At 40.2% G+C, this 26695-nt stretch overlaps 1 protein-coding gene across 1 annotated transcript in view; it reads left to right on the top strand.

Annotated features, from left to right (window-relative positions):
- The first annotated feature begins 4155 nt into the window (after window positions 1-4155).
- MTMR12 (myotubularin related protein 12) overlaps window positions 4156-26695 on the top strand; it is a 34286-nt gene continuing 11746 nt past the window's right edge. The window contains exons 1-10 of the mRNA XM_075527289.1: window positions 4156-4374; window positions 12780-12834; window positions 14044-14183; window positions 16015-16087; window positions 17335-17465; window positions 18130-18223; window positions 20435-20558; window positions 21780-21855; window positions 23650-23756; window positions 25919-26043. Coding sequence (XP_075383404.1) covers window positions 4315-4374; window positions 12780-12834; window positions 14044-14183; window positions 16015-16087; window positions 17335-17465; window positions 18130-18223; window positions 20435-20558; window positions 21780-21855; window positions 23650-23756; window positions 25919-26043 — 985 coding nt within the window. The 5' untranslated portion in view covers window positions 4156-4314. The remainder of the gene's footprint in view (window positions 4375-12779; window positions 12835-14043; window positions 14184-16014; window positions 16088-17334; window positions 17466-18129; window positions 18224-20434; window positions 20559-21779; window positions 21856-23649; window positions 23757-25918; window positions 26044-26695) is intronic.

The following is a 26695-nucleotide window of genomic DNA, read 5'->3' as shown; positions in this document are numbered from 1 at the left end:
TGCATATACTACAGAAATTTCCAGATTTCTACATCTAAGTGCAATTGTTCTGGTAATGCCCAGGCAAGCGTAAAGCAAGAAAAATCTTCAATTTCTACCCAGGTAGCTTTTCTGGATAGAAAAAGAGGATCGGGAAACCTTGAGAGATGGTAACTGTGGGATTCTCTTTCCAGCTGCTACTTCAAAATCTTTACCTCTGTCACCAGTGGAAGTGCATTTACTAAAAGCAGTCTCCAGACCGGGATCCAGCTGTGGTGTGGGGTCAAAGGGGGAGCACAGCTGCAGAGTCCTGACATTGATTTACCCTTCTGGAATGGAAGCTCTGCATGCATCTGTGCCTTTGCAGGTCTACAGCAGGGCAAAGCCTCCCTTTATTTTCTTCAAAATGAGAAAATAAGGAGCAGAAATTCAGATGTAGTCATGCAAGTTTGCTCAACACTCAGGAATGGCTTTTAACACATAATTTGTTATACCTGCCCAACCTACACCAAAGTGCCCACAACACACAGTAACCTGCACCCCTGCCCATCCAAGCACCCTTGGGACTCCCCAAGGCACCAAGGTTTACAAAGCCCCCAGCTCAGAAAAGCTGAAATGTAGTAGAAAGCCATATTCTGTGATCTTTGTCAACTGTGCTCCAGGTACTGCTTAGGATAATGCCTTATCCAGGCTACTCATTTCCCAGAGCCAAGGCAATCCTGACGAGGAGGACTGCCACAAAGGAAAATACGAGATATAACTTTAGTTAAGAGGAACCCTGAAAGAAAACTGATAGGAAAGCTGCAAAGAGCTCCTTTGTCGTTCCCCTCCATCAGCTGTTCCCACCGAGCCCAGGCACAACTGAGAATTCAGCCCAAAGAATTACTCAAATTTATGGCATGTAAGTTTTTTAAACAAAGTAATCCCCATTCATGGGAAGAGCAGAGCTGGTCTGTGAGTTTCCCTCCTGCAGACAGCTTTAAAGGTAGATAAGGTGATTATATTTTTAGAAAGAATGCAAAATATCAGGATGAAATGGGGGCAGTGAAATGCTATATGTTTTTCACCCGCCACAGACAAACTAGAACTTGACTTTTAAAAAGTGTTACTCTTCTACATTTGCATGACTGTCGTTGACACACATCTAAAATGAAACAAAATTAAATAACAAGATTTTATAAGCTTTTTTTTTTTTTAATGGACAGAAAGTCATTGGCAGCATGGAACAAGACTTCCCATTTAGAAGTAATGTGGGAAGACAGATCCTGTTAATACAGCATCCTAGGAACTTCAATTTGTTGCAGAAATGATTTTTTAAAAGTCTTCATTGGTGATAAGAACAATCCCGAATGATACAACACCAAACCATCTTATTTCCTCATGGGAAGGGGGTGATTCAGAAAAACACTACAGAGTAAAAATGCTGGAGGGAGGGGGCACATGAAAATAACAGAAAAATTAATATATAAATACATAAATGAGAGGCAGCAGATGACTACAGGGGGACCGTAAAGATGAGGCAGGGAAAGAGGACACTCAGAAAGGCCAACCTCAGCCTGATTTCCCGAGGTGCCCTGAGCACCAGGCAATCTCTTGAGGCTGTTTATGAACAAGGAATTTATTTGGTTTCCGTCCCCTGTCTGCAGGGGGAACCTACTGAGAATTAGGTGGCTGGGCCAAAGGTGGCTTTTGTGAGTACTCCTCACAGGCACTCAAGGTTTTGAAAGAGAAAGGGAGAAGACTGCACAGAGGTCTTTCTGGGGAAAGGGGAGATAACCAAAGCCCTCCATGCTCTGTAATCTCTTGGGGCACAGTGTCTGTGGGTTGCAGCTGGCCTTTTCAGATGCAAATGTACTTTTCTAAGGTCAGTAAACTTGCATGTGTGATAGCTTTGTTTCGTCCTTTCCAGAAAAGATGAACACACTGACTGATGAGTGGGGATCCAAATCTGACCCTCAAATTCCAGGAAAAGGGCTTCAAATCCCTTCTGCAATGGGTTCAGCCTGGCACATTTGGCAGCCTGGGGAGCAAACCCCAGGAAGGAGCACTGCCTGTCCATTACCAGGAACAGGACATTTTGCTGATGCAGAATAGCGGTTACATTCCGATTTTGGGATGTAGGGCTTTTTTTGATGAGATGTTGAAGAACGAATTCCCATGTGCGATGTGGGAATTAAAGCTCCTTTTGCACTTCCCATCAGAGTTAAGACTCTGGCCTGGTGTCAAAACACCCCTTCCTCTCTGATATGTGCTATGCTAGTAAGTAGCTGCTTTTTGCCTTAGTCTGCTGCAAACTTCAGGGCATGCTTGGAGGTAATCCTGCTGTTGCCGCTGTAAATTCAGATGCTTTAAAAGATTATTTTTTAAATAGTGCTATTCTCTTTCTTTGTGTATTTTAATACACTAGAGAGCATGGAAGTGTCGTCCAAATTTTCCCCTCACCCTATATTTACTCCAATGTAATCTCGTGGGCTGTACTTTTGACCTAAGCAGTTGAGGTCAGATGCAATGTAAAGGAATGATGTGGAAGCAGCTGTGGAGTGAAACATGAGAGCTCTTCTGCGTGGGATCCCACATCAGAATAGCCTTTGTTGTAAAATTACTAATGAAACCTAATCTCTGAGTTTTCTTTTTTTCAGGCAGAAGGTGATTAAATCCAAAAGACTTCTCATTCCTTAAGACTGAAAATAGGGAAATTAATTTATTTCTGAATTAAAACAGTCACTCAGTTTTATTTTTATGAATGCTGCCTTATGACTCCATGTACTTCTTTTCTTTCTCCTTTAGTTTTCCTAGGTCTGGGTTTGGAGCAAGGTAAATAAACTGAAGTATTACAACAAAAGAGGGGGAGTGATATTAAAAGTGCTTATCATTAATAGTTGAAGGAGCTATTGATTTTCACGTCCTATGGCCTACTGAAGTTTGCAAAGTACGTTTTATTTTTGTAAACATATTTCCGTAAAGTCTACTCTGTACGCAAATTGTTGCCCGGGTTACTATTTGTCATTTAAATTGCTGGGTAGTCCTGCTGCATTGCCACAGGCAGTTCACAAGTATGTGCATTGTTCTGTATCCGCATAAAAGGTAAGCTTTTAAAAGTAACCTAGACACCTGGTAAACCTGGTGTTTATTTACAGCTCTGATTATACAGTGTCCAAAGATAACATTCCAGGGAGGCCGCGGCTGTAACACTTTAATAGACATTGGGCAGAGGACTTCTTGGGGTCTATCAGCAGTCAGGTTTTAGAGGATTGCTAAAAATCCTCTAAAATTTTTTAGAGGGTTATTTTAATGGAGAGCCCGTTTTATGTCATCTTCCTTGCACACCTCCTGCCGTAAGTAAAACTCAGCATCTCAATGCTTCGTTTAGGTTTTACTTAACAGTGGGTTTTCTTACGAGCGTGCACGGATACAACACGGGCATTTTGCAGCTGAGTAAGAAACAGCGCGATGGACAACTTAAAGTGACAACTCGACCAAAGAACAGGCAAGAGCGGGCAGTCTTCGCAGTGCTGAAAAAAAAGACAATGAAATGAAAAAATTCGGTGGGAACCCAGTTAGCTCGAGCCACGCATCACACGCCAAAGCAAGAGCCGTGCAGGAAACACCCTGGTCACGCACCGGCAGCGTGCAAAGCGGTGGGGATACCCCTGGGAGAAACCCGGCGATGCGGCTGCCGCCCACCCCCCCAGCCCCCCCGCCGCTCACGTGCTGCTGCCGCCCTGCACGGGTAGGAAGCGCCGCAAAGCGGGTGCTCATCAGCTGCGCGGGCACAGGCACGGGCACGGGCACAGGCACAGGCACAGGCACAGCCGCTTCAACAGCCCCCCATCCCGCGGGGCACTGCTCCCAGCCCCGCGGAACCCGCCCCGGGCCAGCGCCGGCCCCAGGCCGCGGCTGCCCGGCTGGGCGGGACGCGCCCCCCCGCCGGCGGGCACGCGGGGAACAGCGCCCCCCGGCGGCCGGGGCGGCGACCCCACCAGCCTACCCCTCCTGCGGCCACCGCCCCGCCTCCTCCAGGCACGCCCCCTCGCGGCCGCTAAGAGGAGGGCACGCTTATGATTGACAGCGGCTATGCCCAGTGAGAACGGGAGCGGCGGGCAGGCGGTGCCCTAGAAATGGCCGGCGGCGGGGCGGGCGGGCATCGGGCTGGGGGCGGGCATGGGCGGGGTCAATTGCGTGGTCCGGATACCGCCGCCTGCGCTGCTGCCGTCGCCGCCGCCGCCGGCGGCTTTCTCCTGCCGCGGCCCCCCTGAGGAGGAGCCTTGGGAAGTGGTGCCGCCGCCGGCCGGTGCCGCCGCGGGCTCCAGTGGCAGACGGGAGGCGGCCGGAGCCATGTTGGGCGGTGGGGCCAAGGCGGCCAAGCCCTCCTTCGTGTCCTACATCAGCCCGGAGGTGCGGGGCCGGCGGGGCGGGCGCGGCCGCCCTGTGAGAGGGGGCGGCGGCGGCTCCTGAGGGGGCTGCGGGGCGTGTGGGGGGGGGGAGCTGTCGGGCTGCCGCAGCCCCGGCCCACAGGGTGGCGGGGAACCCTCCGCGCCCCGGCGCGGGCCCGGCCGGGGGTCTCCTCAGGGCCGCGGGAGCCGCCGTGCGCGGCCGGGCCGGGCGGCGGGGGAAGCTGCGCGGGCTCCTCCCGTGCTGCCGTTCCCCTCGCAACTCGCTCGGGTTTCGCAGCGGGAGTCTTCCGCGGGGAGTTGTGTGAAGAGCTTCGTGGTGCGCCTGTGGGGCGGGAATGCGGCCGGAGCAGGGCTGGTACAAGCGCTGCTAGGTGTGCTGTTTCGGGGGTTGCGTGTCCGGTGCCTCGAAGGTGGTTCCCTGAGAACGGAGGGGAAACATTTTGCTTGTTCCTTCTCGAGAAAGCTTAAAAAAAGGTAGTTGGCTGGTCAATTTTAAGCTGATTATTTTTCTGGTGCTTCACTTGAATTGTTTTTGGTAAGCAGTGATCAGATGTGGGGCTGTCATTGTGACTGTTCAGCTTGTAAGGAGGGACTTTCTGAACCTGTTTTTCTTAGCGTCCCTTAACATCACTTCGCTCCCAGTGTGTGCTCTCTCTTTGCAAACTTCTTGTTTTCAGTTCTGCCGCTGTAAAGCCCAGGGTCTCTTTCCTTCACAGCTAGATGTTGAACTCTTGGCTGTGCATATCTTTCATACTGTTCTTCCTGTTGTCCTTTCACTTATTTATTGAAACTTCTGTTGGCAGTTTGAAGTGGCTTTAGACTCAATTCACTGAGGTCATGTTGTTAGTGGACGATATTAGATCAGTATTGTTATTCAGTATTCCTACAGTCTTATTCCTGGTAAACAACTGTTTTCTAGGAAGACCAATCTTCATGAAAGCTAGCCATTTGTAGGGTTGGGGTTTTTTCCCCCTCCATAGTTCTTTGTAATCTGTGTCAAACTGGTGGTTCTTAATTGTTCAGTTCTCTTGAGAGCTTCTTAAGAAATAGATTTTTATCTATCTTGTTAATTAGTACAGAGTTTGTCACTGACAGGACCTTGGAGAATCTGCTGTTTTTTTATTTTTCACTGAATCTGAAATAACAATGCAGAGTTATGGCTTAAGTCAGCTGTGCTGTTTAAAACTTATGTCCTTATTTTGTGGTAGCAACTCTGGTTTTATACATTGTTCAGCCCTGATGACTTGTCGTTTCATCAGTTTACTTTAAGAGCTTTCTATCTTCCTTGTATTTCCCAGTGAAAATGGAAGTAAATGATAGGTACAAATGTTTCTGGAGTCAGCAAATATATCTCTGTGTGGAGTCAGTCTTTCACCTTAGGAAAGTACGTTGTACAAATATACAAAAAAAGTGTGTGCTCAAGGAACTGAATTTTGTGAAGGTAAGAACCTGTTGGACTTACTGAAAGACGCTTCACCATTTAAACAAGCATGCTGGATTATTAAAGCTTGCTGGAAAAAATGGCCAGTGGGAAAATATGCAAGTCAATATATGTAGGGCAGTAAGATACCAAATAATAGAGAGTACTTTAACTTGATTATAACTACAGTAATGTAACTCTTCAAATATGATCCTGATGGCTGCAGGAAGAATAACAAAGGCATTTAATATTGGAAGATGAAGCTCTTAATGAAATATCCTGATGCACTAGAGCATGCAGTCATTCACTCTTTATGTATTCATGCTGCTTTTAACCATCTCCTTTATGCACTTAAATTTAATAATTTCATGGGTTCTTGCCACAGAAGCTTTGAAATATAGACCCAACTTCTTCCATAGCATTGGTGGCTCTCTTACACCTTCAAAAGCTCAGTGAAACTGAGGTTTGATGCCAGTAGCAAGTAAAGCAAGTTTAACTCTTTGCTCTGTTGGTTATTACTCTTTTTGACAGCGTATGACTGCCTTAATGGGATGGTTACACAGGAAGCTGAAGACTTTAGTGGATTTTGAGGATTAAAAATAAAACTTTAGATACATGATGAAACCTGTGAGGCTATTTGGGGACCTGGAAAAAGCATGTTGATTACATATCCTAAAATAAGCAGAAGTGAGCATCTCTCATGGAACTGTATTCTGTATATACCTGAGAAAAATAACTTTCTGAACACAAATTTCCTATGCATGTTAACTTTCATGTAGTTGAGTGTTAAAATTGGGGCTAGACTGATAGAACAGTGGAAATACTTCAATCCCTCTGTGGAAAATAGTTTGGTAAACTGGGAACTTTCCTTTCACCAAGATAGTGTAACTGTCATACTAAGGCTAATATCCTGTCTCTTTCAGTAGCAGATGCTTGAGGACAGGTATAGGCGACAGGTATGTTCAGTGTGACGCTTCTTCTGGTAGACCCTGTCAAAAGGTGGAGAAACAGCAGTTCAGGAACTTCATGAGCTTGAGGTTGCATCTAGATAGCATTTGAGTTAATGGTGGACTTGCCTGTGACCTTATGGAGCCTTGCCTTGAATCTGTTTATACTTCTGACTTGCAACAAGATTTTCTGGCAACCACTATGTAATACAGAGCAATATAGTAGTGTTATGCTGTAGTCGTCCTTGCTTGCAACCTCCATATTCTTTGGGCTTGTCCTTGTTTGCCTGGAAAGTTGTTTGAGACCTTAAGCTGCTGCTTCTAGGTTAGGGGAGCCCTGCAATAAGAAAATGCAACAGGCAGAGCTGACTTTTGTTCTAGCCCCAGCTTTTTTAGTCCATTCTCAAATACCTGAGGGACATACTAGGTAATGTTCAGAAAAATGAAGTTAGCTTTAAACTGCTTTTGGAGTTTGTTGTTTGAATATGAAAAGAAACAGGAACTCTATTCATGTTACTATATGGCAATGTAGAAGTAAGGAGTGAACAGAAAATGCTGTTTATTAAAGGAATAGAAGTGGTTTCCACTGTGAAACCCCAGGATGTCTGGAAAAGCAGCATTTTTGACATCTGACTAAATATAACCTAGTTATGCTCTGCTATATGGAACCACAGATCAATCAATGGTCTGTTGAGAGCTAGACCGTAGGATGTTGATATTAATGACACACTTCCCCTCAGGACAGACTTGGCTACCCTGCAGGAAGTGGGGTGAATACTAGGGTATAAAGTCAATGTTTTGACATGTCTGATCATAGACTAGGAATATTTGTCTATGGAGACATAGAAACAAGAACCAGTGAGTTACTTCATGATTTCTAACTCTAATATTTCAGAACTGAAAGCATTTACAAGGCTAAAAAGCTGGATCATATTTTCCTTAAAAGTCTTAATTTGAATAAAAATGTAGATATTAAACTTGATTTGAAGGTTAATGTTACTTTTTTGTATGCATTCTTAAAAGTTAAATCCTTCATGTTAATGCTTATACAAATTAGTTCTTGTATTAGCCCTTAAACTTTAAAAGAGTTTGTTCTGCTTTACCGTGCTTGTCCCTGAAATCCGGAGTGCAGCTCAGGCTGCTGAGTTGTGAGGGTAACTTTCACACCTCTTGTGCTTTGTCTCTCAAGTTGTGCATTGCTGTTAGTTCATAACTGCTACAAATACTTCTTGTTTGTAAGTCTTGGTACAATATTGCGTGTTCTGTAGTGATCACTTTTAAAACAGTATGGCGCTCCTTCTAAATTCAAGTAATGAAATTGGCATAAGGAATAGGAGTTACAAGTGGGCAGCTGGGTTCTGGGCTGACGTGGGGGAAGCGGGGTGTTGAAGTCAGAGGAGATGGACAGGACAATGTAAGGAAAGAGGAAAGGATAAAAGATGAAATGGACATGGAAAACATGTGCTATGATCTAATGGGCTATTGGATAATGGAGCTGTGAAAGGAAGGAAAACAGGCGTTTAGAGATTATTTTCAGCACTGTTATTTAATTAAAGTGTAGTAAGTATCTCCTCTGGACTGTATGGCATACAACATGGGATTAGGCTTGTTTGACCAAGAAGTAGTATTTCAGAAAATACTATGTATTCTGGTTTGTTTCTGAATGCAAAGTATATGCTAAGCATGTGCACAGGTATTTCCTCTTTTGCATGATATTCCAGTGGAACTGTTAGACATAAGTTTGATTTATTTTACTCGGGAATATTGTATTCACTTGCTGGAGCACCACAACTAATGTGAAAACATTTTGGTATACAGTTTGAGTTTCACAGCTGAATAAGATAAATGTATAGTTAAGAAACCTGTCTCAGCCTGCTGTTAGTCTTTTAGTGAAGTATAAGTCAATAAGAAAAAATGGACATTCACAGCAAGCCTGACCATGATGTAGAGCTTTCCTGTGGAGAGATTGCTTGTGGAAAACTATATAACAACATTAAAATATCCTGTGTTCTCACAGCACTACTATTTGCTGCCAGCCTTGAAAGAATGTATGTTTCAGCCAGTCCTCTTGAAACCCTGGAAGTGATAACTGGTTCCTTCATTACTTGAATCTAATAAACAATGTTTTTCCCAGTATGTTTATTAAAAATCTTGTTTTCCATTGTTGGAATTACCTCTAGCACAAATGTCCAGCTATGGATAAATGGAAACCTTACTGTGGAGTAAGGTAGGTTCAGAGCTTACAGCATAGAATTTGCAGCGGCAGACTGTATGCACAGTCTCTTTCCTGAGAGTGATGAACAATGTCCAGTATCAATAGGCCTGTATACATATTTTGCAATACTGATTTTAAAAAAATCCAGATTCTCTGACAAGATCAGAGCAATCTGGATTCTAGCATGGAAGGAATATTTTTCACTTTTTACTCATTTTCTGTCCACAGTTGTCTACCTCCCTGTGGAGTGGGAGGTGAGGAATTGCTCTCAATTGTGGTAAGGCTCTGGACAAAGAGCAGGAATCATTTGGGATCCCTCTTCTGCCCTGTTAGGACCCTGTTAATATAGCATAACTACTACTTGACCTTACTTCCTTCAACTCGATGTTGCCTCACACGTGGTGGCTCTTATGCTTCAGCACTTGGGGAAGACATGTCTCCCCAGACAGACTTGGGGAATATATTTTAGCCCCTTTAAATATATTTTTGGGGGACAGCTGAATGTAGTCCTTGGGTGTTGCAAACTGTGCAGTTGTTCCCTATACTTGGGTAAAAACCAAGAAGAGGAGAAGAAGAGATGAGCCTTTCCTTAAGAGAAACGGTTTCTCTGTGTTGTCTCCCCCCTATTGAAGCAGAGAATCTGCAAGGAGCATGGTGTCTCCTTTCCCTAGCACTTCATGGTTTCATAGTGCTATCAGCTGAAGTCAATTTGGACTAACAAGAAGGATGATGCATTATGAATTAGTATGGTGTGACATGTCAGCCTGCAGTTTTGGTATGGTACTCTGTACTGTTATACTTTTGGGGTGTTGCTTTATTGCCTACCACTGTTTACTCTGATAGCCTGGAAAAAGGAATGTAGCAGAAGGTAAGTGCGCAGGTGGGAAGCATCTCCGAGTAAGAAGTTTCTAAAACCTTCAGCAAAGTTAAGGTCTTTGTTTCTACCATTTCTGAGGCAATCCAAAGTTAATTTTCTTCATTTGCATGGTGTCCTATGGGTATCTGCCTTTAGCTATTGCTGGTAATAGGGTTTCCTGTGTTGTATCTTGAGTAAGAAGTGCCGAGATGGGGCATTCAGAATGGGGGAGCTACAGATGAAGAAGTATCTATCTAGAGGTGTGCGTGGCTTTCAGTAGTCATATACGGAAAGTGCTTTCATGCTTAACTTCAACAAATGGTCAGAGGGTGAAGTTTCCTGAGGTCTGAGTAGATTTAGTAGCTTGTGGAAAGGGAGAGACTTGCTTCTGCTGCTTCCCTTTCTTTTGTTTCTGTGCTTATCTGACCTGTTGATGAGCCAGTTCTGCTAACAATAGGCAGTAACAACACAACCAAATGTGGCACAAGTACAGACTTTCCAGCTGATCTTATGAACCAAATTACCTCATCATGTAGTCAGACAAACCCAGGGATAAAAGGAGTGGGTGGGTGAGTACGAACTGTATGACTGATTAAAGGGGTGTTGAGGAGCATGCATTTTAGTGTCAGTAGGCTCTTAAGTTAGTGCTAAGACTGTGTTTCTCCAAAACTGTAATCCATTAGAAAAATTAAGTTGAAACAGAGTGGAGATATTAGCTAAACTTATGGGTTCCTACACAACTTGGCAGTGACTTACGGTGAGTTAACAACTTTTCTTCATAAACATCTTTGCCTTCTCTCTTAAAGTACAAAATGTGACATTAGTAGAATTTAATGTATTTTAATATCCTCCCTTGAAAAATGAACGCAGCAGCATGGATTTTTCAGCAATGTTCATGGCTTGGATTCTAGCTATCCCGAGTGCATATGTATGAAAACTGTCTTTAAAATATTTATGATTTTATTATGGGAATATAAATGTTGACTTTCAAGTAGAACTATTCTGGAGGCTCAGCTCTTGGAAGCTGTTGTATGTTATAGGAATTCTGCCTGTCTGTTCGTTTTTGTCAACGAAGTGAAACTGAATTTTAAAAGCTGATCTTGGTGTTTGACTGAGCTCTCTATTCTGCTGTGATGCTATTTAATTAAAATTCTAATTCCTTTCAGAAGATAATCAATTTAACTTGTAACCAAAACCCAAACCACTTGTTCAAAATTATTTGTCGCTATGATACTGTTAAAAGCTTCACTGCGTTTTAACAAATGGGTGTAAGCTCAAAGAACTTCTTTGGGGTGAAATACTTCCTCCCCCCCCCCCCCCCCGGTCTTATCTGCCAACAGTAGCATAAGCTGGTATTCATAGCAATAAGTACAAACATTCAAGTGGGTGTGTATACATAAAAGTAGTTATTACATGCCTTATGATATCTCCCAAAGTAAAAGTTACTGGGGAAACACCTAGTTAGTATATTGCTTCACTGTTCCGTAGTGATTGTTGGCATATAGTTTAAGCAAACTGTTGCATTTAGTTGCACATGAATAGTGATAGTAGAAGGCATAGCTATAAAGGCACTAGGAAACCCGAAGTTTAGCTTACAGCTACCAGTGGTGAATAGGCAACATTGGGAAAACATGTATGCATTTCTTCTCTGAATGCAGCAGTGTTCAGCTTGAGCCATGTTTGCATAGTAACTTACTTACCTGACAAGTGTCAACTTTGATTAAAATTTACTTGTACAACATCCAAACTTGTAAGTCAAAGGCAGCAAATTGTCTTTTGTTTTCTGCATTAGCTGCCAGCTGTAGTTAAAGACTTCTTTCTTCACACCACCACTGCTTTCATTTTGTAACCTTTGCCTCTTTTCAACCTGTCTTGAACATCTCTGCTGTTCTCATGAGAGGGTTTCCTGGTGGTTTTAGTTCTGCTATACAGTTTTGTTTTGTTTTGGGTTTTCTGAGTGTTGAGAGCAAGTGTTTATATGAATGGCAAAGGGGGATTATTTTTATGCACTTGAGGGCTTTTCTTTCTCTGTTTTTAAATCTGCAAAACTGTTATCACTTATGTCTCCTTTTGATTGCTTGCCTTTTTTGCAATATCTGACTCTGGATGCTGGTGACAAACTAAAATTAGCTTCTAACTGCTGTGGCCCCGAGGCAGGGGTTCCAGTTAACTAATAGTTTTCCAGAACAGTGCCTGTTAAATGATTCGGACTTGGTGGAGGAAGTTCTGAGCTGGCTGAGCAGGAAGGGCGTAGCATGTCCTCTAGCTTAATAGTCTTTCAGCTGGAGATTTTAGCCCAACTATCAGTGCTTCAAGGCTAGAATAAGTGATACTGCGAATGTAAGAGGTTTGTTTTGTGCAATTTGGGTCCAAACTAAAGGATATCCTGTGGCTGGTTTTACCTCTTGGCTTTGAGATTCTGAAATGCCTTTCCCTATAATCTTGGTAGTACTGTTTAAGTAACTTTTGTACTTTGATTGCAATAATACATGTAAGAAAATCAGAAACAGATAGCGAAGGATGAAGCTTGAAAAACTGTGAAGGGTACATTAGAAACAAATGTTAAGTCATACATGGAAAAGCTTATGAATGAACTCTAGGAGATGGTGTTGCAATACTAAGTTTATGCTTATCCATTTACATGTGCTGAGAGAACTTAAAGTATCGGTAATGCTTTATTTCTGTCTGTTACTTATACAAATAATGCATTTCCTTTTTTGTGTTCACAACTGCATGTAAGTGACATTGTGGGTGCCAAACCACTGACTGAATTGTTTAGCTAGTAGACTACTGACCTTTAGTGGAAGGAGCACATTGCAAACTTATTCTCCTTAATTTAGGAAGTTTTTTTCCTTAATTTTAATTTGCCTATTTGCTAGAATGTGAGGAATTTATGAGGGAGGGTGCTGTTATTTACTGCATGAAGGTACAAACTTTGCGAAGTAATAATTACTCTTTCTGTCTTTAGGAAATACACATAAAGGAACCCATAGAAAAGGAAGTAAATCCTCACTTATTACCAGGTAACTGTTGTATATTGTATTATTAGAATTAAATAAAAAAAATAATTATGTAAACAATATTTAAATATTCCAGTGTCTGCAGCAAACACCCATGTGACATCAGTGTCCCAAGTAGTAAAATAGAGGGTTTGGTGTAACAACCCACACAGGTTGAAGTGTTTTAAGTATCTGTACCTGCATGGGTTGTTGAAAAAATCTATAAAAATTTCAAATTTTATGGAGTACAGTATCTTCAGTTAAGCTGCATGTGGAGAACTGTCTATACTTCAGTTTGCCCTGTTTCTTGAAAGATGAAGTTGAGTGGTTTTTTGTTTGGGAACTGAAGACCAAGAACTAGTGGAAACTTTCTAGTTGCTTTGCTTCTAGTATGAGTTACTTGGGCCTTTTGATGCCTCATTCACTGTTAAGATTTTTTTTTTATTTACAACTCTTTCTTTTTAAAAAATCTTTTCCAAGATCAGGAAAGATGATCTTACTAAGATAAAATACACGTAAAAGCTTAGAATAAACTAGTATTGTTCTGTTGGATTTTCTGCACTTTATAGGAAAGACCAAGAGCCTGGCTGATTATACCTATTAAAACCTGGTTTTACTTTCTTAAATTTGAAGTTCAGTTCCTGCTAATTTTATGATTAGAATTTCATTGACCACTATTTATGCAAACTTGTGTTCGAGAACTTTAAAATAGCCCTGGGACCTGCAAAATAAGCAACATCTCCAGTCAAAGCTATGAAAAGTAAACTATGATGAACTTGTAATAACCAACTCAAATGTTTCAGCATTTTACAAGTTTAGCAGTAAGGAAAATTGGAATAGTTTTCAACTTGCTTTATTGACTGTACTAACTACTCTTCAGTGGGCTTTGGTTTTTTCGAGTACACACTCATATGATTGCTCTTTGCAACTTCATGTTGTTCTCCTACTGCTTAGAGAAGGCCATGATACAGGTAATTCTGGTTACAGAACTCCTGAACGTGTGCAGTTGAACAGTGTTCAGTCCATCTTGAGTAATGTTAATAACCTGGAAGGCACTCAGTGTACTGATTCCAGGAGTTGCCTCTTAGTCTTTTTGTGTTACAGTGATGAAAGATCTTCAGTCATACAGTTATGAGAAGCTGTCAGAAAGTTAATGCCGAGTTTAAGATAACAGCTGAAATAATTCAATTATAAATGTCAGTTATGTTGCAAGTCAGTGTTTCTTTTATACAGGTGAACTGCTGCTTTGCGAGGCAAGCACGGTATACAAGTATATACAAGAAGATGGGTCAAGTCGTGGCACCTATGGGAAACTTGTATGCACAAACTTCAAGATTGCTTTCCTTGACGATGATTCTGCTTCACGTGATAATGTAGGAAGACAAGTCTTCTAATTATGACAAAACAGGCTCTGAAGACATACTGTCTCTAAATAATTGTATCTTTCCCTTATATAAGGATACAGAATGAATATAGATTTATAAAAAGTTTTAATGGCTGTGGACTAATTTTAATCCGTCTGCATCTGCTTGGTCTATGCAGATCCTTCCTCAAGCTCTAATGACTATTTGAGTAAAAATGGTGCAAGCCTGTATGCGGACTTTTACATTAGACTTAGTTTATAACTTTATACCTTGTGAGTTCATTATTTTGTGAAGCTTAAGTTAAAATAATGAATTATTTTGGAAATTAAATCAACAGTTTGTTTAAACCTGATTTCTGACTGCTTATATAGTAGCAATTGCAAAAGTGTGAATGTCAAACGTACTTCTAATGTTGTATAACATCTGTCTGACTTCACTTTTGGTTATATCTATCTTCAGAACCATTTCAGGGCTACACAAGACTGAGTAAGCTGATATTCAGTGGAAATGCTCTAGATAATTGTTTGTGTGGCTCAGTAAAGCTCTGAATTATTCTGTTTGAAGTCAGGTGTTGACTGCAAAGATTTAAAAACCTGGTACTATTAGCAAACATTATAAAAGCTAAAAAGTCCCCAAGTCTTAGATACGAGTTGAATCTTGTTTTGTTTGGTTTAGGTGCTCAAATTCAGCTGTCAAAGGGGAATGGTAATGCCACACCTTTTCTGATGTGCTTAAGCATCTGATACAGTCTGGTCCATTTAGGTGATAAAAGTGAAGGAGAGCCTAGTATATGGCTCTCCAGTGCAAGGTGATCTTGACAGTGAAGAAGAATGAGAAGAATATGATTTGACACACATTGATTGTAGTCGGAAGTTTCTTGGGGTAAAATTTCAGGGAGTTGAAATGTTAAACTAAGGATTCTGCAGCCAAATGTGGATTTTTGGACCTTCTGGAATTAATTGGGACAAAGATGCAGAGCCCTTTCCACAAATCACATAAGATTTATGCTATAGTTGGTAGTGACTATGCTAATTTCTGTTCCATCACTAACTTTAAGTCTTGGGTTTATGACATGTCAAGTCAACTATATTTCTCTTAAAAAAAAAAGTTCAATATTACCTAACTGATTCAGAGTAGGGCAGACCTAACTGAGCTTAATTCTGTTCACAGCTGTCTTCATGTAAAATGTAATTTGCTGATGTAGTGTACATCAGCCTTCTGGTAATAATATTTAACATAACAATGTTTAATTGTGGCATTGCTTAAATGTAATTTTTAGCTCTGAACTCTTGGAATGATGAAAGTGGAGGGAGCCCCAAATCACTTCAAGTTTGGCAAAAGAGTAGATAAGATAATTCGGTTATATGTGTCTTCATTTTACCCAGTGATAAATCTGGCTGTTATTTTGGAGTATTCTTGGGATACTTGTTCTTTTAAGAGACATTGTTTCCTGCCAGGTTCCCATAGCAAGGAAACTTGTCATAAAAGGGCTTGGATTACATCAAATTACTGTATTTCCTGTTTACTGCAATGATTCTAGTTTGAAAAGTGGCTCTCAATAGAAATGCATGCTTTGAAGCTATTTGAAAAGTAAAAACTATCTACATTTCAAGCATGGCTGAGACTTAAATAGAACTGGATCTGCAGTTTATAAACTATGCCTGTGTAGCCTGCATCTGTCTGTATTTTAATAACTGTTCTTCACTGTTCTGCCTTACACAGCTTATAAGAATAAGAAGTAATGCTGATATTAAAATAAGTACTGAATATATCCTTTACTTGTGAGAAGGTGCTACTGCGTAGTAGTGTGAGATATATAAGAATTTTTTTTATGTTCTAGGAGCCACAGTTTAAGAATAAGATCGTAGGAGAAAATGACATAACCCTGCAATGTGTAGATCAAATCTATGGAGGTAGGTTAGCTTTCTCCTCTTCGTTTAACATGCCTCACACTTCTAAGTGTCTTACAGTGCTGGTGCTCTTTGTCTTTACATGTACATCCTTTTTAGAAAACTGATAGAGTTGTCCCTTTGGAAACTAGGGTTGAATAGTCTGGAAAAAACAGCTGCAGTTACATTTAATGATGAAATGACAGATAAGAGATCTATCAGAATCCAGTCTTATCCCTCAAGCTTGTCAAAGCTACGTTTTGATTAATTATCTTGCTGGGACAGATGAAACAATTCCTTTGAAATGCCATGATTCAAAGCGAAGAAGAGTGTACTGTGAAAAGTCTCTGATTAAGATTGGTGCACAAGGATCTTCCAGTGTATCAACTATTTCTATAAATATGGAGTTATTAACTTCATTTGAGCAATAGCACTGCAGAGCAGTACAGGTACCAAATTCCCAAACAATACCTTTTTGTTTGTGTAAGGTAACTTTGTTTTATGAGATTCATGATGTGTTCAAAATATCAAAGGAGGTAGAAAATGAGGTTTTAATTTACAGGTAAATCGATGAGTGTTTTGCAGCAGGGCTTACAGGTATGCCTGTATTGCTAAAAAAGGTAAATGAAAATGGGGCTGGCAATTTGTAAGTAGTGGGGAAGGCTTTATTGAGAAGCCTGACTTTGGACTAACGTTGGAGTATTCCGGCTATTTATGAATGGTGGTATGGATTTGTGAAGGAGTGGACTAGGGGAAGACTAGTGGAATCTTGTTATGAAACACTATTTTGTTTCATATACAATGGCCTAGCTGGCAGCACTTGAAGTTGTGAAATGATACATCCTCAAACAGAGGTTGAACAAAGGGCTTTCCTAGGGGATTTATGATGGTTAGAAGTAATTTTTTTTTTTAGGAACTTAAAATGACCTCAGTAGTTTGGGGACTTTCCCTCAGGCAAAACTACTAAATTATGTTCTTTATGCATCTCAAAACTTTGAACTTACTATGCAGTCAGAATGTGAACAGAAATAATCACTGAGCAGCTGGCTTGCTGCAAGTTTGGTTTCTACCTTGCAGGAAGTAGTTTGAGTGGGGTTAAAAAAAAAGTCAAGTGTATTAGCACAAGAGCATGCCAGTCTGTTGCAGGATCCTTGTTTTGACTTGCTAAAACTTGGGCTTGAATCAGTTTTTTGAAAAGTCAAGCAGGGATAGCTTTATCAACTGATGGGAGAGTTCTTTTTGATATTTACTTAGACTTTTTAATTTTGCAGTTTATGATGAGAAAAAGAAACTCCTAACTGGACAACTGAGAAAATACCCGGAGAAGCTAATTATCTACTGTAAAGACCTTAGAGTATTTCATTTCTGTCTAAGATACACAAAAGAAGAGGAAGTGAAAAGAGTAAGTGTAGTAACTTAATTTGTTTTTCTTTTTTAAGCTTAGTGTTGGGTGTTTAGTTGTGGGGATGAGGGAAGAATTAAATTCATCCTGAGATATCCTTTAAACTTTAAAAGAAGTGTTTTCTGATCATTCCCAATTGAGAAAGTAAGACTTTGATTTCTATCTAACTTTACTCATTAAACATTGTTACATATAGCAGTTAAAAAGATCAGATGTACTGGCTCTTTGAAGAAAACTGGAGCTTGAGTACTACATGAAGTTAGCTTCAGCTCAGGCAAACTTGTAAAGCTGTTCTGTTTGTGATATAATTTTATTACATTTTAGACTTCAGCCTTTTTCATATGAAAGCAGTTATTTTCCTGGTAACTTGGATTCTTTTGACAGGCTAATCTGAAGTCCAAACTAGGAGTCTAATACCTTTATTTAAATAATAAGAGTAATTCTGGAATGTGAACAGATATAATACTTTTCATTAAGCTGAGTAGGTATAGTGTCTTGCGCACAATGGAGGAGGCTTTCTAAAAGTCAGTTTTCAGCTGTTGAGGATAGAACCCACTGAACAGTTTTGTTTAAAACCTGGGAGGGGGGTAAAAAAAAAAAATCACATTTTTTAGACTGACAGTCTTAGTCTGTGTTTGGGTGTTAATTTTTGGTCCTTTCCTAGATCGTCAGTGGTATAGTTCATCATAGCCAGACTCCTAAGCTGCTTAAACGCTTGTTTCTGTTCTCTTATGCATCAGCTGCCCCAAACAACACAGGTAAATGTTTTTCTATTTTTGAGTTGTATTTGTTGCATACTGTTAGTTCCTTAAGCAGTCTGGGACACTTAGTAGCTGGGTTTGTGCTCAGCTTATGACTCTGCCCTGCTGGCAGATAGCCTCAGAAGATTCATTTTTCTCTTGTTATGCATTGTTCGACTTGTTGCTAAAAATCTCTAAATTGTCTGCTACTGGTTTGTGTCCCTCAATGTAGTTGCACAGAAATTTTCCAAGCAAGAGTAGCATCACTGGATTGAACACTTACTATGATCAATATGTATGCAAATGCTTTTCATGTGCTTCTGAGTAGAGTGCTCTCGTCAAGAAAATATTTTGCTTATTTTATCAATGTGTGTTCTGTGCTATTGCAGTGAACCAAACTTCCTGCTCTTAATTCTTAAATTATTACATTTTCAGTGGCATCTGACAAAGTATTTCCCTTTTTGCTCTTATTTACAAGCGATCTGCTTCTCCCAGGCAACTGCAAAAAAAGCGTAGGTTTGCATAGCAAGATTCTGTGGACATCTGACTTCCTCTTATAGTTAACTTCTTACATAATCTTCCCACTTGATCGAACTTGGCTGAATAATATAGTAAGCTGCAAAATTCAAGATAAAAAGTTGTCAGTGCACTTTCTAGCATTCCGTAGTTCAGGCTTTACCTCAAGTAATAGCGCTGTTTTGAATTGGAACCTGATTCTTAGTGCACCAGGAACACCTGTTCCTTTCACAGAGGGAAGTTTTGATGTACCCAAGGTATTAATTTGACACTTATAAAAATGTCACATCTTGCCCATCTGCACCCCTGCTAAGCCTCCTCTTCTGCAGACTGAATGATCCCAGCTTTCAGTTTCTCCTCATACCAGGTGCTTCAAGCCCTTTAATGATCTTAATGGGCCTTCACTGGACTTGGTCCAGCAGGCCCGTGCCTGTCTTTGTACTGGGGAGCCCAGCACTGTACACAGCACTCCAGGCATGGCCTCACCAGTGCTGAGCTGAGAACAGTGATCACATCATTCAACCTGTAGGCAATGGTTTTTCTAATGCAGTCCAAGAATACGTTGGCCGCCTTTGCTGCCAGGGCACGTTGCTGCCTCAAGTAGTTTCTGCAGGTTTCATCTGTAATTGGTGTTCAGTTTGAACTACAAACATCAGAAAGTCTGTAAGCCTTTCCAGGTAGAGACTAAGCAAATATGGGAGAAGCCCAGTCTTTGTAGCAACTTTGAAGTGTTGTGCCAGAATTCTTTCATATTTTAATAACTATTTTCAATAATAAATGCCTAGGTACTTTATGAAGTTGTTACAGGACAAACCAAGTACACTTTAGAAATTGGGTTTTATGCCTCTTATGGTCTGATACTCTTAAAATCTTAACTTGTCCCTTAGAGCTCATTAATAATGTTCTGTTTTGAGCTGTAAATATTTCATCTACCTTATCTTCTTACAGTGGAGAGTTTCAACTTGCTGTTCTGTCTTCTGTGGAAGTTCTAACTCTGTTTGGTATTTCAGTGTTAGCTGATGTTGCAGGTTACTTAATTATGACAGGTATCTAAAACAATTTGCCTTACTCCATAAATTATATAGTTCTTTTACAGGATCTGAGGCTAAATCAGCCTGCTGTCGTAACTGTTGTTGAGGTGGCTAAATAGAAACACAGGAAAAGTTCTCAGTTGAAATGATTAGGACTGAATTGCTGTAATCAATTTTCTGCTGTAATAAATTTTCTGCTCTCATCAAGTGCCTGAAATGTTCTATTCAGTGCAGAACTCCTATCCATGATGAAAGAATGAACTTTAAATGAAATACAATGTCTGAATTGTGGAAAGACTTTTGGTATGATTGTTAATTCTACATTTAAGTCTAGATGCCAGTCCACTGCACTAGTGTACAGTGGTATTTGCTGCACAGCATCCTGGGTTTTACGATGGATGTGAGGACAACCTCAACTGTATGGAAGTTCTGTAAGAACTGATTAGTTTCAGTAAGAGAAACTATTCCTGAAGTTATTAGTTAAAGCAGTATTTGACAGATTTGTCAAAGATCAGACAGAAGCAGTGTGTTGTACAAAGGCGTTTTATCTTTGACTCAAGGCTTTCTGTACACAAGAGGTTTTGCTTGCTTACCTTAATGAAAACTAACTACTTGATTTAGGAATGCTTTCATGTTAGAATTCCTGATAGTCTGCAAAGTTAACGTTATTGATGTCTGACAGATGGAAGAAACCAAACTGTGATGTTTGATACTCTTGAGGACTGGCGTGTTGAGTTGGAGCGGACCAAAGCGAATGTGAAATACAAAGCAGTGACTACCAATGAAGGCTACAGAGTCTCTGAAAAGTAAGCTTGCCCTGGTTAATAGCGAACTTTGGATACACATCTCATGAAGATTTGCAAAAATCAGTGTTACCTTTGATGCTGAGCATTACACAGTTGTTTAGGATTTTTCTGGGATCTGGTTTCCATTTTGATTTATGGGATAGTTAGATGACCTCCTGAGGTCCCAAATCATACAAACCCCTGCTCAAGCAGTGTTAACTTCAACGTTAGGTCAGGCTACTCAGGACCTTGGTCAGTCAAGCTTTGAATAGCTCTAGGGGTGGAGAATACCACCTTAGAACAGAATAGAAAATATGTAGGTCTGGTACCTACACTTTTGTCATACTTACTGGTTAGGATGACATTTTCTCAGTCCTGTACCTTTACTCTGGTAAAATTTCAAGTTACATGCACATGAGATTTTCTTTTGTTTTGACTGGGGGGTTGGGTGGGGAAAGAGTAACTGGTTTAAAGTATAACTGCAAAAGGTTTAAAGTATAACTGATTTAAAGTATTGCAAAAGGTTTGAAGTATTACCTTTAGTGGAACGTTAGACATGTATACTTCTGCCACTTTAGCCAAGTAGTATCTATCAGTGAACCCTTTAGGATGTATACAAGGCTTTGTGTGCTACTGTTTAATAGTCAAATCCTGAAAGGTTTTAGAGACCTTGGAAACAAACACCAATTTTCAAAGAAGTCTTAACTATTTATTCTACAACTCTGTCTTGAGACACCCAAGCTGAGGTTAACTACTTATCTTTGTTGCTTCTGTGGGCCTGCAACATAAATAGTGTTGGCTGATACTGGAAATTAATGGTATATTAAATGACATCCTTGAATTGTGATGTGAACTGCTTACAAGGTATGGAAACAGAACTAGTTATCTAATAGTACAAGGGTATCTTTTGAAACAACAAAGAGAGAGAGAACCAAAGGCAGTCTTAACAATCAGTCTTAGATGTTACAATTAAATGTAGGACTTAATTGTAGCCTTGGAAAAGCAGGGGAATGTTGCAGGGAAAATAATGAATAGCTCAAGATTGGAAGAAAATACCTTATTGAGCTGAAAATAAAGGGAGGGTGTTGAGGACAGTATAATTCTCTAGTAGGAAGGATTATTATAGCTGTAAGAGCGAATATATAATCAGCATGTGGGCTAGAACACTCACCATCATTAAAAGGAGCTTGGAGATTTTTCTTTGTTTAGTTTTTAAGTGCAAGAAACTTTTTTTTATCTTAGGCTGCCTTTGTATTTTGTTGTTCCCATATGCGTTTCTGAAGAGAGTATCTTGAAGTATGAAGGCAGAGGCATTCCTGTAAGTATATATGCATGACTGAGGATAAGAAATCTTATTGGAAAGCCATAATTTCCAAGCATTTCAGATGTTACTGCGTATTACTTTTAGAACTTGTTTTTAACAGCTCACACACCTAGTCATCTGTAGAAGGGGAAACAGATGCTGGAAGGAAGGGTGCTCAAAGTATTCTGTATTCCCCTTAAATGCTGTAAAGCAAATTGGGGGTTCACAGCCCCCATTTACTTATCAGATATATAATTTCCTGTAGTCTTCATATACGGCTAGTCTGTCTGTCCACTAGCCTGTTTATTATGAGACTGAGTACTGACTGGCATCTAGCTGGGGGAGGATGTAGGGCTCAATGCTATTTGGATATTGAGGTGAAGACCATGAATGTGCAGATATAGTTGAATGCCTTCAGTTGCCTAGCTTGGGTACTGGTAAGTAGTATGGCTGTGATGATGCAGCATTTTTACAAAGCGAAGTAGCCTAGCTGAAAAACTAGTTCTACCATTCTCAACAGAAAAATGAAGTTACATGTACTGTTTTGCACCCTGTAGTGAGCTGGCTTTGGCTTGCTACCTCATACCAGAGTTTAAGAACCAGTAAGACAGATAGAAACAAGGAGCAAAGTAACCTCACTTATGGGGTCTTACCTTAGTTGCTGCATGTCCATCGAGTTTGCCAAGGAAAACCATATTTGCTTCATGCTCTTACATTAATCAGTCCATGCAGAAGACAGTGCTGTACTGTCCTGCCCAATTTGTCCTTTCAGACAGTGAAGTTCAAAATAATTTGGTTCACTTTTTCTCAGATAGTCAACCAGACAAATTACAGCAGCTGTTACACAGAAACAGAAGTGATTTTATTTTTTATTTGCATCTTGCATTGTTTAGAGGCCTTGTATAACTCCTCTAATTATTTCCAAATTCTTTTTGGGGAGCTACTGTCAGAATAGCTTGACTGTATTAAATCAGTTTGAGATGGCAGTGAAAGGGCAATATAGTCAATTTTTCCACTATTGATGATTGTGAGGTTTCTGCATCCTTCTGGGGTGTACCTCTTGGCTACTGTAAACTGGTAGCAGAACTCTTAACTTCCTGATTTGACTTGTGTAATATTCCTGATGAAAATGATTCCGACTCCCAGTTTCAAAGCAAGTTTAAAGATCAACTTCAGAGCTTCAAGCAGTAGGTGTGAGTCAAGAAATTTTGTGTAAAGGGAAGTAAGAAGCTTTGAGGACTGACTTGCTACAAGGAATACCTGTAACTATGCAATCTGATTTACTTGTGGAGTTCCTGTTTGATATCTTCATAAGCCTAGATGACCCTTTATGTGTAGCTCACATGGAAAGGCATGACAGTGTGTCTGTGACTTATGTCAAGGCTGAACCTTAAGAAAAACACTGCTTATATCTCTGTGGAGAAACTGAGGGGTAATATATGAGTTACTTACAGGAGCCATCTTGCTGTGGCATATCTTCCAACCTAATTTGGCCATAGACATTTTGATCAATTTTTTCACCTATAAGTACAGTTGAGAAAGTAATGTTCCAATATAATCTGACATTTTGTATTTCCCTGTGCCTGTATAAAGCTTAACTTAAGACTTGCAAGTGATAACACTGTACTGAGGCATGTAGTTTTGGTGCAGATGTAGGAGCTTGCTTCTACTGGTGGGTTCATTGAATACACCAAAAATTCAGTAAAGCACAGCACAGAGAAATTTCTTGTAATCACTCAGTCACTTAAGCAAATGCTTTGTATGGGACAGTTTACCAATTTTTATCACCTGGTAAATGTCTTTCTGCAGATTTGGTGTTGGTCTTGCCATAACGGTGCTGCTCTTCTCAAAATGTCTGCATTTCCTAAAGAACAGGATGACAGCACTTCACAAATGCAAAAAGCCTTCTTGGATGGGTCAGTAATAGCTATTCTGTCCACAACACTTTGCTTGGTATGGACCTTGCTTCTCTTTTTCCATATATGCTATATCTTTAAGCTTGCACACCTCAGGAAACAAGTACTAGATCTAAAAGTAGTTTTCTGTAGTGGAATGGGTTTAAGCCCTTGGCCTAACAGCATCAGTCGATTGTGCAGGACTGTAACATCACTGAAGGCTTATTTGCAGAAATACATATGTACATCAGATGAATCTCTATAAACTGTGGCTTGTAAAGCAGCACCAAAGCCTTTAGGTCTTAAGTACAGTTAAAGTATCATTAGCTGATGGGCTCAATTGTGTTTGCAAGTAAGTGAAGTTTAGACTCCATCTCTAACATGAATTTGCAAGCCGAGTTTTAAATCTCTCTAAACTCTATTGTCTTCTCAGAACTAGATTTGTGTTCTTAGATAACTTTATCTAAAGTGACCTAAAATGACAGAGACAATCTAGCAGTTCATTACCACTACTTTCAGATGCAATGGCAGACAGCACTTTGCTTCAGCTGAGTTAGTGAGCTGAATTAGCTCAGCAGTCTGAAAAATGCCAAAGTTAACATAAGGGAAGAGCACAGCTGCCTGGCTGAGAGTTACAGCAGTGACTTGTTGCTCTTTTTTTGTGGCTTTTTTTAATCTGTTGGGTGTCCTGGAGAGAACTTCTCTCATAGCAGCAAGCTATTAGATCAGGCTGGTAGGTACCATTTGTACTGCTTCACTGCTAGCTCCTTTCTCCTCATAGATGGATAACCTGTTAATCACACAGAACCAGCAGAAAATAGCTTGATAAGGCTCTTAAAACCTCTTTTGTTTTTAAAATTAGTTATACTGGCATGGGAAAGGCTTTTGACCCTTCCTGCAGATCCTCTAATGTTTCTCCCCAAAATGGGGAAGTTTACATGACTTACAGCTCTTTGTAATGCTGTTTCATAGTGTGAAAGTAAGCTGTAACAAGGTATCAGCTGATATTTTGATCTCTTGTCTGTGGCCATCTGGACTTGGGGCAGTATTGGTGGTTTTCTTTGCTGTGGAGGAGTGGTGGTTAACCGCTAATATTTGAAAAAATATATCTACAAATTGTCCATAAGGGTGTGTTAACATGCCATTGTGATAGTAGTCTGAACTCAAGCACACAGCAGATGTTTACAATTAACAGCTGCTTTTATTGAAAAAGTTGTTTAGAGCCAGATCTTATAGCACAAATTGTTTACTTCCATTTGGAAGAAGTATTGTAATTGCCAAATGATTGCTTTCCCTCAGTCCTCTTACCTGATGCATCTTCTGGTAGGTGTAGTAATCTGCATTTCTGATGTGGACTCCTGTAGTTCTCACTTAAAGCAGGCTTCTGTGCTACAACATACAGGAAACAAAGTACTCTGTCCTGTTCGGGCGAGTGCCCGCAAGGCTTCACTTCTGAAGTATGAGCTAGAGTGGCTTTTCCCAAATCTTGACAATAAAAAGCCAGCATGACAACAGAGGTATTTACTAAGCTGATGTTCATCTGAGCTCTAGAGCCTGAATAAGAGGGGATGTTCTGGGTGCAAACCAAAGCTTTGTCTGGCCTGGTATTTTTTCCTCTCCTCCTAGGGAAAAAAATTAGCACATGTGTAGGGAAGTACAAGGAAGATATACTGTCTTGTTTGAGTCCAAATTGTTTCTTCTTTCTTTTACTCATGTGTTTCATTAGCAGACCTGGCAGCTAGGTATCAGAATGTAATCTGGTTGGTAAAAGTCAAGAAAAATTCCAAGTTTCTGCTGGAAGGTTTGGGTGTTTCTATCCATCTCCTCTTTCTGGATTCACCTCTAAATAGCCTGCTTGTGTGTCTAGTGAAGACAATACTAAAGAAGCAGTAGTAAAAAAAAATCAAGTAATGCTTGTAATATTCATAACTGCACAAATATGCACAAATATAACTTTATTGGTGTAACAGTTAAGAGCAGCAAAACTTGTCATAAGCTTGTAGGAGAGCTTCCAGCCAGTACTTAAAAATGCATGGAGGCCATTAGCTTTCCAGGGTGTATATCTTTTTGACTTACAGCTGTTTCCCAAACCATGCCTATTAACTTTGTTTTCAGTGATAATAGTTGTTGCATTATTTGACTTGTGAAACAGAAGGCTTTAATCTCTTGTTGATTTGATTTAGAATCTATAAGACAATTAGCAAACCTCCCTATGAACTCCTGAAGATGGATGACTTGTCAAGCAGCCTTCCATCTCTGCAAGATATCCAGACTGCATACACAAGATTTAAACAGCTGTTTCTGATAGGTAAGTCAAACTTTAGTCTTTTGTCTCTAAAGTGACTGAGATGCAAAGCATAACAATTCTGTTCTATGTGTCATGAATGCAAGTCCTTGTCTTGATTGGTGTCTTGCTTTTGACAGTGGTTAAAAGCAGACTTTTACATTTGTAACTGAAGACTGTGCTTATGATTGGCATGTTAATGGACATTTGTAGTTCTTAAGACTTACTACCTCTTGCTAAGCAGTCACAGTATCTGAAAATGACTTTTAAAGAGAGTGACTGGAGTTTAAATGTTAGTTGGGTTAAAATTTATGGGAAAGATTTTTCAATCTTCTGTGGTCTGTTGAAATTGCATGTTAAGTGTTAACCTTTTAAGCCTTTGTGTTATGTCAAGAGTTGAGTCTAAATGTGAATTAATTTTTGGCCTAGCTTTTGTTACAAACTAGTCACATCTCAAAACATGAAGTGTGAGCTTGCTTAAAATTTTGTCACTCTGGCTGTAGGGCTAAACATGACTACCGTAAGTAGTAAGCCCACCTGAAAGGAGTAAAAATGGGAGCCATGTGAGAGTATAATCTAGGCTTTCAGACTTTTTTTCTGGGACTTTTAACTATTTTGCTGTCATGAAACAATACTTTGACCTCACCTCTTGGTATGAAAAAAGCTCCACACCACC

Source organism: Mycteria americana, chromosome Z (assembly GCF_035582795.1).
Source record: "Mycteria americana isolate JAX WOST 10 ecotype Jacksonville Zoo and Gardens chromosome Z, USCA_MyAme_1.0, whole genome shotgun sequence".
NCBI classification, from domain to species: Eukaryota; Metazoa; Chordata; class Aves; order Ciconiiformes; family Ciconiidae; genus Mycteria; species Mycteria americana.
This window is presented reverse-complemented; position numbering and strand designations above follow the sequence as displayed.